The sequence below is a fragment of the Falco peregrinus genome, chromosome 3 (genome assembly GCF_023634155.1).
Source record: "Falco peregrinus isolate bFalPer1 chromosome 3, bFalPer1.pri, whole genome shotgun sequence".
In the NCBI taxonomy this organism is placed as follows: Eukaryota; Metazoa; Chordata; class Aves; order Falconiformes; family Falconidae; genus Falco; species Falco peregrinus.
This window is the reverse complement of record NC_073723.1, coordinates 67,021,307-67,038,566: the sequence shown is the minus strand read 5'-3', so window position 1 is coordinate 67,038,566 and position 17,260 is coordinate 67,021,307. Positions and strand designations below refer to the sequence as shown.

The window sequence follows — 17,260 nt, the reverse complement described above, 5'->3', positions numbered from 1 at the left end:
GTTTGGTGTGTGTGGGTTTTTTTTGTTTTGGTTTTTTTTTTTTTTACAGTTAACTTTGCTGCTTTCCATTTCTTGTCCTTTCTAAAGTATGGAGATGGGACCATGAAGGGGAAACCTTTGATGTTAAAAATGCAGACAACTGGATTTAAATGTGGAGTTTTTTCTCCAAGTCTTTGATCTCTGAAAAAGTTTCAAAAACTTTATTTTCAGATTTGAAAGCTTGCTCGAATACAGCATTTAATTAAAAAAAAAAACAAACAACAAAAAACAACAACCAACCAACCAAACCACCAACTACTTTTTAAATTATTTTTTTTGTTTTTAAGGTATCATATCCCAGTCAGGATCACTGCTCATCATGTGGTTAGCCCTAATACTGTTGTGCTGCCATTGTCTTCTGAGTGCTTGACTATGAAACCTGTGTCAGATATGCTTAAGATGGCTTGGAATCTGTCGTGGTACCATGGGATTGAAAACCTATTGCAACTTACAAATTATGAGAAGGAAGCAGAAATGTGAGCTGTTTTATCTTGATTTTAAATCCCAATATGTTTCAATTAAATTAGTGTTCCATCAAGTTTAAATAGGTTTTCAACTTCAAACAGCAGTTCAAGTTTTGACTGGTTTGAGAATACCATCCTTTCAGATGTAAAGGATCATGTCCAAAGAGGCTGTAGATATGTTGTAGCAGCCAATGTTTTACTAAATAGCATTTATACCTGAAGTCTAGAGCTTGATCCAACTTTTATTGATGGTCAGACTTATTTCAAACAATTTTAAATAGCTTTTGTGGCTGTTTTTCTTTGTAGTCGTGGGGTTTTTAGGGAGCTGCCTTTTTTCCCTTTTATAATTGCATGAAGTTTTCTCTTTGGGGATTTAAATTTCAGATAAATATTCTTTTTAAAGTTTTAATACTAGGAATTATGGTAGATAATGAAGAAAATTCCCTTTACATCCTTTGGTTAGTTCTTGGTTAAGTATAGTTTCTCTTGTTGAGTCTATTTTGTATACAGAAAATGTCTTAGGAGATTCTTGATTTAATAGGACTGAAATGCTTATATCTCTATCTCCGTCCACCTTGGAAATTTTTTAGGTTTTGCTTTTGTCCTTTAAGGGACCTGCAAGTTTTATTAGTAAATAGCATGGTTCTGAGCCATTGGAAACTGCAGTTATTGATTTGATAAATCATTTTGAAGTTCCCTCAAGCAAAACCAAAGCACTCTCTTAAAAAGAAAATAGGAAAATAGTATAGTCCAAATGACCAACATTTACAATAGCATGGAGAAAAAGTTCATTGCAAACAATGTGAATAGCACCTTTCAAGTAACTTTTTTAGAGGTGCCATTTTTCCAAAGAACTCAAACAGCTCAGGATTTAAATGCCCTGGTGTGTGTTATTGTTGTTGGATTTTGTTTTCTTGGAGGGGTGGAGGGTGGGAGAGGAGAAAGGGTTGGTTAACAAAAATAAATTTGTAAGGCAACTTGTGTTTTGTCTTCTCATTTGAACTGGGAAGTAAAGGAGTCAACACTGACTGAAATAATTTATAAAGATAGTGGCTGTTAATGATTTTTCTCTTACACCTTTTCAGATTTTTCGATTCGCTAAAACTATCCTCAGAAGACATTCTTATACTCAAAATAACTCACGCCAACTATGGACTGCAGGATTGTCTGAATTCAATTATTCAGGCAGTATCACACAGAGATGTTAAGGCTGCTCTCACTAGGCTTAGTTTTTATGTTCTGAATGACAGGCTTGCATTAAAAGGCAGTTCTGGATCTTGCGGAACCACTTTGAAAAGCTTTGTTTGGCAAAAAGCAATAAACAGGTAAGCATATTGATTACAGAAATCCAGTAAGGATTATGGTGCTTAAATTGTAAAATTCCTAGGTTTTGTATTTGAAATTTATGGAATTGATTGTCCGTGCATCCGTGATTGAGATATATATATATATATATATATATATGTGTCTATGTATATGTGTGTGTGTAGATATATATATATGTTGTTTCCCTGTATCTGCTGGAGGGACAACACAGCAAGGCATAAGCAATCTAGGAGGTTCCTGGAGAGTATCGGTGACAACTTCATGATCCGGATGACAGAGAAGCCAACAAGGAGGGGTGCTCTGATGGATCTCATGCTCACAAATGAGCAAGAGCTAAGGCAGTTTTGGCTGTAGCGACCATGAAGTGATAGAATTTAGGATCCTGAGAGGAGGGAGAAGGGCAGAAAGTAAGATCACAGCACTGGATTTCAGGAGAGCAAGGTTTGGCCTCTTCAAAGATCTCATTGTTAGTGTCCAATGGGATCATGCCCTGGAAGGAAGAGAGGTCCAAGAAAGCTGGTTAATAGTCAATGACTGCCACCTCTGAGCTCAAGAGGGGTCCGTGCCATTGAGCAGGAAGTCAGGCAAAAATGCCAGGAGGCCTGCATAAATGAGCAAGTAGCTCCTGGCAACACAAGAAGGAAGCCTGCAGAGGGTTAAGTAGGGACAGGTAACTTGGGAGTAATATAGAAACAATACCTGACCATGCAGAGGCACAGTTAAGAAAGCTGAAAACCCACCTGGAATTCAGTCTGATGGGGGACATCTAAAGCAGTAAGAAGGACATCTTATAAGTACATAGATGACAAAAGGAAAGCTCAGGAAAATGTGAGCTTGCTGCTGAATGGGGCAGGGACTACAGTGACACAGGACATTAAAAAGGCTGAGGTCCTGAATGTTGTCTTCACCTCAGTCTTTACTAGCAAGACTGACTTCAGGAATCCCAGGTCCCAGAGACTTGGGGGAAAGCCTGGAGCAAGACAGGCATACTGTTGGTGGAAGAGGATCAGCTTAGTGAATATGTAAGTAAATTGGACATACATAAATCCATGGGCACTGATAGGATGCACCCATGAGTGTATCCCAACTGATGTAATTTTATGTCCACTTTGGTCAATCAAGGTGATTGGGAGAGGTGCCTGAGAATGGTAGGAAAGCAACTATTGATCCTATCTTCAAGAAGAGCAGGAAGGAGGACCCAGGGAACTACAGGCCAGTCAACCTCACCTCGATCCCTGAGAAGATGACAGAGCAACCAATTCTGGAAATCCTTTCCATGCACATGAATGACCAGAAGATCATCAGGAGTAGTCTGTATGGATTCACCAAGGGGAAGTTGTGCTTGACCAGCTTGCCAATACCCTTCTACAGTGAAGTGACTGGTTTGGTAGATGAGGGTAGAGCAGTGGATATTGTGTATTTTGACTTCAGGAAGGCTTTCTGACGCTGTTCCCTGTAAGATTCTTGTAGAGAGGTTGACAAGGTATGGGCTAGAAGAGTGGAATGTGAGATAGTAAACTGGCTGCACAGCCAGGCCCAGAGGATGGCAATCAGTGGTATGAAGTCCAGTTGGAAGGCAGTAACTAGCAGTATGCTCCAGGGATCAATATTGGGTCCGATCCTGTTTAGCATCTTTATTAATGGTTGGGATGTTGGGGTGGAATGCACCCTCAGTGGTTTTGCGTAAGTTAGAAACTGGGAGAAGTGGCTGATATGCCAGGGTCGTGCTGACATCCAGAGGGACCTCAAAAGGCTGAAGAAGTGGGCTGACGGAAACCTCATGAAGTTCAACAAGGGGAGGTACAAAGTCCTGCACCTGGGGAGGAACAATGCCATGTGCCACTAAATGCTAGGGTTCACCAAGTTGGAAAGCAGGTTTCTGGAAAAGGAACTGGGGATGCTGGTGGACACCAAGCTGAACGTGAGCCAGCAATGTGTCTTTGCAGCAAAGAAGGCTAGTGGTATCCTGGACTGCATTAGGAGGAGTGTTACCAGCAGGTTGAAGCAGGTGATCCTTTCCCTCCACTCAGTACTGGTGAGGCTGGGTCCAGTTCTGGACTCCCCAGTCCAAGAGAGACATGGACATACTGGGGAGAATCCAATGAAGCACCACAAAGATGATGAAAGACTAGAGCATCTTTCCTATAAGAAAAGACTGAGAGAGCTGGAACTGGTAAGTCTGGAGAAGAGAAGGGTCAGGATGGGGATCTTGTCAATGTGTACAAGTACCTGAAGGGAACATATGAAGAAGATGGAGCCAGGCTCTTTGCAGTGGTGCTCAGTGACAGGACCAGAGGCAACAGGCACACACTGAAACACAGGAGGTTCCTTCTGAACATAAGAAACACTTTTTTTCCCATGAATGTGACTGAGTACTAGCATAGGTTGCCCCAAGAGGCGGTGGTGTCTTCATTGTTGGAGGTATTAAAAAGCCACCTGACCATGGTCCTGAGCAACTCACTGCAGTTGATTCTGCTTGAGCAGGGTGGTTGGACTAGCTGACCTCCAGAGGTCCCTTCCAACCTCAATGATTATGTGATTCTGTAATTTACATAAACAGACCCAGCAAAAATTAAGAATTTTTATATAAGGATTATTTAAAATGCATAGGTAGGTTTTTCTATTATTATTAATTACTAGTATTTAATAGCCATTGCCTTTTTCTTTCCTGCTTGTGACCCTTTTCAGACTTTTCTAGCTTTTACTGTAGGCAGTTCCATGTTTACTGCATGTAAATACACTTTTTCAATAGATGTAACAATTTTATATTATAATAATACACAATAAATTTGTGATACTAGGTAAGTATAATAATTTAGTTTAGTCAATATTGCATGTGAAAGTATTTAAATATATATGTATAATTAGCATAAGTCCATATTTGCTATATGTAGATATATATTATATACATATTTACCCTCTATAATTCCACATTTACAGGTGGCTTCAGTCCTATTAGGCTGAGATTTTAAAGTCTCTTAATGTGCAACAGGTATGAAAGCAAGTATTTTTGTTTGCATTGCAGGTTTCTGCAAGTGCTTCCAGCTTCTGTGGAGGATGAGAAGCTTTTAGTAGACGTCTTAAGATTTTTAAACAGATTGCTTAGAGAGCAGAGTTCAAGTTTGGAGTCAGAGCGTCTAAAGTGGCTCTTGCAATCATTGCTAAAGAATGTAAGAATATACCTAAGAAATTAGTTGTAGACTGTAAGAAATGATATAACTGTGAACTGGTTGGTTGGTTTGTTTCTGGTGAGTTCCTCAAGGAAAATGACTTCTGTTTTCAAAAGCAAGAAATAGCAGATCTTGTAGTATTAATGTTTGCTGCTTTGTGGCCGGTGCTACAGTTTTAGCGTTTGGTGTAGTTAAATTGGAACAAGAGTAAATTTCCTTCTCTCCTTTACTTGGTATATGAATTGCTTTTCTAAACTCAAATACTCTATTTGCCAGAAGCAAACAACATCTCCCTGTGTGTGTCTTGGTCTGGTGTAGTCAACTGTAGTAGTAAGTTTGCATAGAGCCATGTAACTATAGTTAGCTATGCAGAGCTCTATATGTACATATAATTATATATACTTATATGGTTAATTGTGTGGCTATATATACATATGTGTGTGTGTACCTACACAGCTGTATAACGTATGCTTAGCTAAATAACTACATATGTATTATCTCTGTAACTTAAAGGATGAGGTTCCATACAGGTTTGTTTGGCAAAGGGATATAAATGAACATTATCTGTCTTGCGTTAAGAACAAGAATTGAAAGTTAGGACTGAAGTTTTTGCTTCAGTGTGTCTGTTGCTTAAGTTTGTTTTTTAAACGGTTGTAAAATATTTTCATAAGCATGAGGAAGTTATTATATGAGCATACAGTTCAGTTGCTGTAGCTTAAATGCATGTATAATATCAAATGTAATTTTTTTCCTTTTCAGTTTTTCTAGATTCCTGTGCCTTTCCTTTAAAGAGATCCATTTTATCCAATAGTGTTCATTTAAGAGATGTAAAATTGGAAAGTATAAAAACAAATAGGAATTGAACATCATAAAGCAATGTAAAACAACTTTTATTGTATTTGTCAAAATACAATAACTTAATCTTGCTGTATAAAAAGCAATAGTTAAACGCCAAGGAAAAAGTGATGGCTGCACTGAAGTTTGCAAAGTACTGTTCTTCACAAAGCAAAGGCATACTGCCCACATGCAAGATCATTCATGGTCCTACAAAGGATATCATGTTAGGTACAGTCTTCGTACACTTGCATTTTCTCATCTTAAAATACAATCTAAATAAACATTTACAAGAAAATGCTAATAGTCTTCATTTCAATTACTTACAGTATTCAGGTACTTCAATTTATATGGCTAACTGAGAATCCTATAAAATTTTATAAGTATAACCCATTCAATATATTAATATAAAACCCGTACATGAAATGATTTTAAGTATTTCAGGAAACAGACATACAAGATACAACTTGAACTAATATTTCCACTATGTGTTTTCTGGTTTTTGTGATCTATTTTTTTTATTGCAGGTTATTGCTGTGTATAACTGACCTCTTTCATGCTTCAAAATACACCATGTCATGGCTTAATGCCAGGAGATTTTAAAGGCCTTAACAGTAGATTCTTTTATGGTGTTTAGTAGATTCAAGATTCAAGTAATTAGTAATTGTAGGAATTTTTCACTGTGCTTTTTACAGAAATACTACTTAGTAAAATGATAATGGAATTTGTGATACACAATGTGTGTTTTCTGCAAGCTCTTAACAGAAAAATGGCTTTAATGTGGGTATTAAAATAGGATTTAAACAATGCATTATGTGACTGTATTTTTATTATTTTCTTTTAGAAGCCAAAATCCCTTTTGAGCCTCCTGGTACGACCAGAATCCCAAGTGCGGAATGAAATTGATGAAATACAGACTGCTGTCAGGCAGCAACTGGATAAAGAACTCATTCGTCTTTTTAACACATTGTTACGTTGTTCCATGTCAGTAACTGACAGGTACAGTGTAAATGGATCTGCCCATGTAATTCTTACTAGGGATCGTAATACCTCCTGCTACTGTATCTTGGCTAGAATTTGAATGCAATTACATCATGACTCACTCATTTTAAACTGTAAAAATGGAATATACTCTTCTTGAATCGACAACAACAAAACCAGTAAATTAACTAGGAAACTTGGAAGAGTATTTACTAGTGGTCGCTTTTTCAGCAAATGGATAATTAAACTGGTTGCAGGGAGAAGACAGACCATATCTTTTCCTCTGCTGGAATTTTTCACAAGCAAATGGTAACTTCATTGATCTTGTAGCTTTTATTTATAGCAAAGTAAAACATTGAAATATTTGAAATATCAACAAATGTTTATTTTCATTGAGCATCTTTTTGGCCCGATACAGTATATCAGTGCACATTGTTTAGGGTAGCTCCTTCCAGCATCAAGTTCAAACTTTTTTCTGTCAATGAAGCAAATACAGAAATTAATTTCTATTATTTTTTTTCTCAGCGTTTCTAATACAGTATCTTTCCACACTAAATCTCTCTCTGTCCAACTGTATTCTAAGAGATACTAAAGTTGCAGCTTAAAATAGTGTTTGTTTATTTAAGCGCCACAATGTAACTGTTTGTAAAGATACTTTCAAAATGTTACCACCTTCATTCTTCCCACTAGGTTATTCATTTTCGAAATATTTTGACAGCTGGAAAAGGAAGGATTATAGAAATCCCTGCTAGTTGTATCTCACACTGCTGTATTTTCAATCTACCTGAATTCTAGGTTGATAGTATTTTGCAGGAAATATTTTTACACTTGTCTCTTGAACCAGAACAAATATAAGTGTAACTGCAAAGCTTTGTAACTCTTCTCAGTATGTTACCCATTGTCCTCAATCTCTTGCTCTTTATTTAACATGCACCTTAATAATTAGAGATATATCTCATTTGTACCTTTTTAGTTAAGCAGCCCTGTTATAATCAGATACGACCTGGGTGAAACTAGAAATGTCAAATTAATTCCATGTTATTCTGTGCATAAGGCAATGGTAACTAAATGAGATGCTGAGACTTACAGACTTAATAGTAAGAAGAATGAGGCATTGGCCTCTTGGAAAATGATTCATTATAATAACTTCATGTTGATGGTTGATCTTTTTTGGTTTTCACAATTATTTCAGAGAGGGCTTGGAACTTGCTGGCTTTTTCAGAACTGAACTGGCTCTGAAGCTACTGCAATGCTTAAGGCTAACAGATGCACCACATTTTTATGGACTTCCTTCACTGGAGAGAACATTACGAGGAATGGTTCATGTTACTGCACTTCCAGACTGGAGCACCTATTCTGCTGCAGTTGAACCCATCACAATTTGTAAGAAATATTTAACAGGTCTTCTTGAGGTAAGTAACGTATGTTATTACTTAGCTTTTGGTTTGAATGCTTGTAAAGAACTTAACTAATGACACTGAAATTTTTACAATGTACTTTTGGAGAATAACATCACTAGGAATAGGTGTGGGAAAGATGATTTTTTTCAGCTAAGTAGCAAAAATATAGAGACTAGATTAAGTGATATGTTTCTGTACCTGTGAAGATTTGTTGTATTGTGTGTGCCTTCATCTCTTGTTTAAGAAGTAATATAAAGTGACTGTAGTTTAAGTAAGATGAAAAATAGATTTTTTTTTTTTTTTAAATAACTGAATTGCTAAGAGGAAAAATCCAAGATATTCTCCCACAGGCAAAATCCATGTGTGAAAAGTTGTCTGGGGGAGTTAAGCAGGTTATTAACACAGAAAGCAGAAAAGAGGTAATTCAAGTGCTGCAGTTGTTAGGAAGCCAAAATTTCATTCTTTGGTGTGCTTATTTGTTTGCTAAGTCCATGGATGTGATGGACAACTAACAAATAGCATATTTTGAAAATCCCAGTTTCTTAAAACTAGGAAAAGCATATATCTGGCTTTCTGCTTGTTTTACAGGTATTCAGTAGAGTAGGTACATTTAGATGTGTTTTTTTTTGTTTCAAATACTAAAATCTATTTGTTGCTTTGGTAAAGGCTTGAAAAAAATTTAAAGTAATCTTAGTTCATTTGAGATTCTGAATGATATGGATAGCAACCAGATAAGTGTCTGGAAAGTTTGTATACAAATGATAATCATGTTTGTGATGAAAAAAGATATAGTGTTTTAGGGGCAAGTATTAACTTGCCAAGATCTCTTGAGTAGAAATAAATATTTTAGAGCTATTTGATTAGATGACTTCTGAGGTTTGAAGTCTAGACTAAAAATGGCACCATGGTTACAGATATTGTCATGTAAAAGAAGGATTATTACTGGGCAAAATCATAATAAATATTATGGAATGAAATCAACTTGTGATGCGTAAGACTTATGTGTAGAAGAATTATGCAGTTTTACTTGGCCTAAATATGAAAGCAAATACAGTTTTCTTTTGGGGGAGGAGAGGAAGTGGGTTTGCGAGAATTCCTGTAGAGTGGGATTCAAAGTAAGAACAACAGCAAAAATGGAGAAGTTTAAATTGCCATGTTTTGGGGAGAAGAATACATCTAGAAGTGTAGGTCTTAAGATTATAATTTTTTAAAAAGCATTTTTGGGCATGTTTCGTTGAAAGCAGCATGCTTTTTATTTTAACATGTATGGTTAGATATTTGGTCAGAGAGTATTTTATGTTATGATCCAGTGACCTTTTCTGTTCATTAGAATTTGGTATGGAAAGCTAATGTACTTATTCCAATTCAAATCTCAATAAAAGATACAAATGACCTTTTTTCTTGAACACAGAATTTTGAAAAGAAACTATATTATTCATTCCAAACGTAGTATAAAAAACTGGGTACAACTAATGGACTCTTTCCATCAAAACCAAATTTTCAGTTTTGTGTTCAATATTGTGCTCATTACTAAGCTTGAATACATTCTTCATTTGGAGAATCAAATGAAAAACACTGATCTTTGGAAGTTTAACCATATAGGAAACCATCACATGACCAATAACTTGTAAATAAATAAATAACAAAATTCAGCTAAAAATCTGCCATCTTTTCATGAGTTTAAATTATAATTTAGTAGTGTGTAAGACAGTACTCTACCTATTACAGTAAAGCTACCATGAACTTGTACCCCTGCTCCTAGGTCATCTCATCATTTTATGTTGAATGGGGAGGAAACGCTATGTCCTTCATGGGAAAAGGTGTTACAAAAAGCACAGTTCTTTGCTTGCTTCACTTATCTCATGAAATGATGGCTCAAGCCAAGGATTTGGTGAGTGCAATACAGTTGTCCTTACGTTGTCATTTATGAGGGTTATGCACAAATATATTTTATCTGTTGGAGTTAAATGATAGATTTTCATATGTGGTGGGGGAAGATGGCAATATGGCAATAGAGAGTAAAAATAAAAAAATATTTGGTAGTCTCATTTAGTATATAATGTTAGATAAATTAATAGGATAAAGTATAGTATACAGGAAAGCTGAAGATTCAGTTCTAGTCTTACTGAATCTATTCTGCAAGTAATTCTGTGGACTTAGAAAGACTTTGTTTCAGAATAAGGTATAATTTTATTTTTACAAAAAATGAGAAATCAGAATTTTTATGTAGGATGAATAAATTTAAAGATTTATAGCATCATTATTTCTTCAGCCTTCTACAGATAACAGGCTTTCTAACATGTTTACACATGTATGTGTGTATATATGTCTCTATATAGATGTATATATATAAAATCATATATGAAAGAATGGTTGTCTCATAAAAGGAGCTATAATTACTTACTAGAAAAATTTCTATCTGTGTTTTGTGTCCACGTGCATATTTTGAGAGCTAAATTTTTGAGAGTTTAGGAGAAATAGCCTTCATCCTGAAGCAGTTACAGCAAATTTAACAGTTTAGTGTAATCATTTTTGAGAATTAAAATCCACTGTTATTAATATCTGTGATAGCCACAAGTGAAAACTTTTCAATATGATCAAGTACACATGTAACTAGAAATAGCAGTATACCTGCTTCTCCAAATTCCAGATGTCCATTTCTTCAGTTATTTAGTAATTCTTCAAGACATTAAGTGCTGACAAGGTTTATTAAAATTGTGGGGGGACAAAGTATTAAGCACACTGCAGGAAGACTGCAGACTCCAAAGAATTAGATCGGAAATGCATGGATGAAGGAGTGGATTTGAACTGAATTTTTTTTAATATCAGTCTCATAAAATAATATGTGTAGTGGCATAATGATAGGTGGCATTCTTTTGTGTCTATAAATCATAACCTGTGTACAACAGTGTTACTGTCTAGACTGTAGCAGTAATTTATATTCTCAAAGAAATTTTAAATCCTTTTACAATTATGTGATTCAGTGTCTAATCTTATGGAAAGAGAAATACAAAATTAATCTTCTTCCTCTGTGCAAGCAGTGTTATAAAAGAGTACACCGTATAACTGTGATTTAAAATACCAATAAATTAATACTAATTTAAAATGCACAATCTGATGACTTGAAATTAAAACTAGTTAAATTTTTTGTTGTTTGCATATTAGCAGTATTAGGGACTACTATGGTTCTTTGCTATTAAAAGCACCACCTTGTTAAGTCAGACATAAGATCTTTTAGCACATACTGATGGACAGAGGTTACTTAGATGTTCATAGCCGTACATGGGAAACAAAGCATATACTTACGGTGTACTGGAATTGCTTTAATGTTTTGTTTGTTTGCTATGGTGACATTTCACTGGTTATGCTTTGCTGACCAGTGCTTTTTATTTCATTTTGTATATGAATGCCTTCCCTTTGCAAATTCAGACTCTAAATTACTGTGCTTTTTGTAATTAATACTGTGTGTTGAGAAAATACACACAAATTATGCTGCTCCAAATGAAACGTCAGTCATCTACCATGTAAAAGTATACAGGACTGAGATGGTCAGAAGACACATACATAAAATTTCAGGTGCCATGATTCATTATGAACTTTGCATTCTTTGTATAGTGCCATGGTTAAATGGAGCATTTTGCCGGTATGGTTTGCAGGTATGGTTTTGTTTGGTGGGGTTTTTTTTTTTGTTGTTTGTTTTTTTTTTTTTAGCCTGAGCTAAAGAAGTTAATTTGCAAAGTCACATATGATTTGATGGAATCTACAGCTAAGTAGCATGTAGTAGTCTGCGAGACTTTATTTAATGATGTGGCAGGCACATGAAGAAAAAGAATGAATTACAATCAAAGTAGTAATTTCATGTTCTTATTTGGTAGTTTTCTGGGCATGCATAAAATATGAGAGAAAGACACATGTTAATAATAAGCAACGCTCCCCCCCCCCCCCCCCCCCCAAACCCATAAGGAGTAAATTTTGAATGGAAAAAATTATCCCAGTATTTCAAGTAAAATATTTAATCTCCCTTTAGCACTGCATTTCTAATTCGATGAAGAAGATGCCACAAATTTAATTTTATTCACTAGATGAAGTCAACAGGTTAAATGCATGTTTATAGAGGCAGAATAAAAACATCTTTTTTCCTGGAATATCACTGTTATGTGCATTTTAAGTGTTTTAGTATGTAATTGGTAGCTCAGGCTGTTGCTAGATTAGCATGGCATTGAAAGATTTATAAAATAATTTCTTCATTTATTTTCTGTTTTCCTATCAGGACTGGATTTCTCTCTGGTCTTTGCCTTGTGATAACAGTGAAGAACAAGTCCTTTCTCAGCTAGGTCTGGCTTGGCTGGTTCCTTTATGGGTAGATAGAGACCCTGAGGTTAGTTAATGTAATGTTAAATTGATACCTTATTTTGACCCTTAAGTATTTGCAAAATTTTTGTTTCATTAACTTAATATTAAAACTACTGTTCTGCATTATTTAAAGTGTTCCTGACTATATCCTAAATAACAGTAATAAAGTAATGACAGTTGCCTTCCATATGGCTTCACTAAGGGTGAGTCGTGCCTGACAAACTTGATGGCCTTCTGTGGTGGGGTTACAGTGTTTGTGGATGAGGGAAGAATGACTGATGTCATCTATGTGGACTTGTGCAAAGCATTTGACACTGTCCTTCATGACATCCTTGCTCTAAACTGGAGAGACATGTATTTGATGGATGGACCACTTGGTAAGGGATTGGCTGGATGGTTGCACTCAAAGGTTCCAGTCAGTGGCTCGATGTCTGAGTGGAGACCAGTGACGAGTGGTATTCCTCAGGAGTCAGTATGGGGACTAGCAATGTTTACCAGCTTTGTTGGCAGTGTCGACACTGGGATTGAGTGCACCCTCGGCAAGTCTGCAGATGACACCACGCTGACTGGTACAGTTTATGTGCTGGAGGGAAGGGATACCATCCAGAGGGACCTTGATAGGCTTGAGAGATGGGCCTGTACGAACCTCATGAAGCAACAAGGCCCGGTGCAAGGTCCTGTACATGGGTCAGGGCAATCCCAAGCACAAATACAGGTTGAGGGTAGAGAATGGATTGAGAGCAGCCCTGAGGAGAAAGGCTTGGGGATATTGGTGGCTGAGAAGCTCAACATGACCTGGGAATGTGCACTTGCAGCTCAGAAAGCCAACTGTATCCTGGGCTGCATCAAAAGAAGCATGGCCAGGAGAGGGTTGAGGGAGGTGATTCTACCCCTCTGTTCTACTTTGGTGACACCCCACTTGGAGTATTGTGTTCAGCTCTGGAGCCCCCAACATACGAAGGACATGGACCTATTGGAGTGAGTCCAGAGGAGGGCCATGAAGATGATCAGAGGCTGGAGCATCTCTCCTATGAAGACAGGCTGAAAGAGTTGAGGTTGTTCGGTTGGGAGGAGAGAAGACTCCAAGAGGACCTTATAGCAGCCTTACAGTACCTAAAAGGGGCCTACAAGAAAGCTGGAGAGGGAGTTTATACAAGGGCACGTAACGATAGGACGAGGGATAATGGCTTTAAACAGAAAGAGGATAGATTTAGATTAGATATTGGGAAGAAATTCTTTATTGTGAGGGTGGTGAGACGTGGGAACAGGTTGCCCAGAGAAGTTATGGATGCCCCATCCCTGGAAGTGTTCAAGGCCAGGTTGGATGGGGCTTTGAGTAACCTGGTCTGATGGAAGGTGTCCCTGCCCATGGATGGCATGGGGATTTGTAACTAGATGATCTTTTAGGTACTTTCAAACCCAAACCATTCTACGATTCTATATAAACATCTTCTGAGAAATCCTTCCCTGTATTTTCTGTCTTCCATGCTTTTGATAGTCACTCATGATCATGATTCTTAGGCAGTTTTCATTGACATTGATGTTACTTAGTTGCAAAGCAGAAACATTTATGTGAATGACAAATTTAGGGCAAATGTATTTGAAGCAAATCTGTTAAATTGTGTTTGCTAAATGGAACTGTTTAAGTGGTAAAATGTGACGAATATTGAAGACTATCTTAGTATTTTTAAGTATTCAAAAATCTGTTTTATTAATTCTGTCATTTTTAGATACACATAGTTGTGATTATGAGCATAGGGCCAGGGAAATATAGGAAAAGAGATTACTTCTTAAATTATTCCCTTAAGCTCCAAATTCAGTTGATGAACCTTAATAATTGAAAAAAATATTCTAAGTACCCTAAGAAATACCACTTTGTGTTGTGTTTGTATGTACTAGGTGAGATTTACAGCACTTGGAATAGGATCAGCTCTTACATCTCTTGAAAGAGGATGTATTGCTTTAGCAGAAAGTTGCCAGAACATTTCAGGAGGGCTGTGGGGAACGGTGATGAACATCCTTCTGGATCAATTTGAATGTAGCATGGTACGCAGGGAGGTATGTTTCTTGTATCCTTCTACAGTCTTAGATTGTCAGGTTTTTTTTTTTCATTAAAGAGAATTTTTTTTTTATTTATGTATCTATTCTCTGATGCTGCACAAAAACTACTGCTTTGTAAATTAAAAACTGCCTAACTGAAAATAAATATTCAGCTTCCTATTTAGAATTACACAAGAAGCAACAAAAATACAGGTGACTAGTGTAAAAGCAGAAATTATCCAAACAATAGACGTGAACACATTAAAAACTCCTAAGGCTTACTCAGGCAGAGAAATAGGTTGCTAAAGCATAACAGATTAGCCCAAATTGTAATGGCTGTTTTGTTCCATTTATGAACACTTTGGTGCAAAGTCATCACCTGTTCTGTAGTAAGTATCTTTTCATTGCAGCTATGAAATAATCTAATTTGTCTAGGCACTAAGATTTATTTATGAAAACTAAAAGCTTGTACTCTGGTAGAGCAGCATGTAGAAAATTGCATAAAGCATGTACACAGTTTAAATATAGTATTACATATTTGTATCAACTAGTTGTAAGGTTTTTCTTGTTTTTCAATGACTAAAAAGGAACAACTGTGGCAAATAGTGGGTTAGTTTCTTCTCAACTGATTAGATTTTTCCAAAGTAATATTTTGAATTTATTTGTGCAAAATTCTTTTGAGAATGTGCTCTTCATTGTTTTTTTAACTTAAAAATCATGTTAGTAGTCTCTTAAGAGTCAAATTATTGCCAAAAGATTGGCAAAATATAAAAAAAGCAGTTTCAGTCCATCCACATGTATGTGAAATGTGCGTAATATAAATTAGAAAAACACACATGCCATGTACTTGGGAAAATATTTGGAACGTATGTGTCTGTGTCCCCCAATATGTGCCCCACATTGTCCCAATAATTTTATAATAATAAAAAAAAAATACTTGAGAACAATAGTGTGAAGCATCATAAGCACTTATTTTCCTGCTCCAGGATTTTTTTCCAGTGTTTCTTGTAATGTAATCCTTATTCAATAGGATTGACTGTACTGGAACAGTGATGTGTTAGTTGTATATAAAAAGTAGTGTTTCCATGTGATTTCTATTCTGTCTCTTCCTTGTCTTTTTTTCTTACCAGCCTTCTCTTGTGCCCTGTCCTAATGACATCTGTCATAGGTGAAGTTTGAGGAGTTTTAGGTTATATCCTTCTAATTTTTTTTCAACATGAACATGAAAATTACTTGTTTCAACATAGGACTAAAGTAATGAAATAATAGGTAGACTGTGCTATTCAATCTGATGTGGTTTTTTTGAACTGTGATGGCTACATGGCAATATTGATGCTTTCATTTCTTTCAGGCTGCTTTTATTCTACAGAATCTCCTTGTGATTCCAATTCCTACAGAAGATGTGAAAGATTGTATTTGGCAAGTGAGTGACTATTACATTTGATGAGAAAGATCATAGTGTCACAGAGAGATGTTATTTGATATAAAAACTTATGTCAGTATATCTATACAATATAAGCTTAAAAATTACATGTCTAGGGTGATATTTTGGAAAGATACGTGAATAGACAAACTTCTTTCAAACTTCCAGCAAGCTCAAGAAAAGATCCAAAGTTAGTTTGTGTATATGTTGCATTTCATGAATGTAGTACCTTTGGGCTCCTAGGAAACATACTTACTTACACAGGATCATTAATGTTTTAGGACAGAAGTTGGTTGTTTATTTTACCCACACTTGGAATGCAACATGTTTTGAGGGGTATGAAGAAGAAGAAATTCTGAGAATGTGATAAAGAAATGCATAAATGATGAGAAACAACTCTTTCCAAAGAAAGATAAAGCAGCTTATTGCTTAAGTCAATTTAAATGCTTCTTGAAAACAACCCCTTGCTCAAAGCAGGGCAAATTAGGGCAGGCTGCTCAGGGCTGTGTCCAGTTAGGTTTTGAGTATCTCCAAGGATGGAGACTCCACAACCTCTTCTCTAATGTTTGACTTACCCTCACAGGGAAAAAGTATTTCTTAAGTTTAAATAGAATTTCCTGTATTTCAGTTTTTGCTCATTGCCTTTTGTCCTGTCACTGGACACCAATGAGGAGAGTCTGTCTCCCTTTACGCAATATCTGATGAGAGAAAGTAAATTGATAAGGTCCTCTGGAGGCTTTTCCAGTTCTGATCTTGAGTCAGTCATCTCATGTTACTTTCAGTAGGTCTGGTTCATTGTACATAAAGATGTTTGGATTTTAGTTCCCAATTTTTCAAATCTTTGTGGCCTGATACCTGTTCTTTCTGTCCATCTCGCTCCTTCCAGTTTGTGAGATCATGTCTCATGATCATATATCATCTCACACGTATATGTGAGAACAGTGCATGTTCTTTTTGAAGAAATTTGTGGATGCAGCCACATGCTGTTTTATCTGGTCCTTTCTGCAAAAGATCAAATTAGTGCTGGAAGACATACCTCATGTTTTTTTACTAGGATAAGTTATCTATGATTCAGCTGCACCCAAAATCAATTACACTTTTTTTTTTTGCAGAATTACATTTTACAGTACGTCTTATGTTTCTTTTATGTCTGATCGTTAAAGATGATGTCCAAGTCATCTGGCCCTTGTTTCTGTCTTATTGCTTATGATTTATATCTTATCAATATAA

General features: G+C 36.2%; 1 protein-coding gene across 5 annotated transcripts in view; it reads left to right on the top strand.

Moving 5' to 3' along the window:
* Positions 1–17,260, top strand: part of RTTN (rotatin) — an 89,147-nt gene that overhangs the window by 33,942 nt on the left and 37,945 nt on the right. For 4 of the 5 annotated variants that reach the window (XM_055799854.1, XM_055799856.1, XM_027781695.2 and 1 more), the window contains 9 exons: positions 327–515; positions 1,589–1,828; positions 4,855–4,999; positions 6,678–6,832; positions 8,007–8,226; positions 9,977–10,105; positions 12,485–12,592; positions 14,467–14,625; positions 15,959–16,030. In XM_055799854.1, the coding sequence (XP_055655829.1) occupies positions 327–515; positions 1,589–1,828; positions 4,855–4,999; positions 6,678–6,832; positions 8,007–8,226; positions 9,977–10,105; positions 12,485–12,592; positions 14,467–14,625; positions 15,959–16,030 (1,417 nt within the window). The remainder of the gene's footprint in view (positions 1–326; positions 516–1,588; positions 1,829–4,854; positions 5,000–6,677; positions 6,833–8,006; positions 8,227–9,976; positions 10,106–12,484; positions 12,593–14,466; positions 14,626–15,958; positions 16,031–17,260) is intronic. The other variant, XM_055799855.1, reaches the window with a different exon arrangement.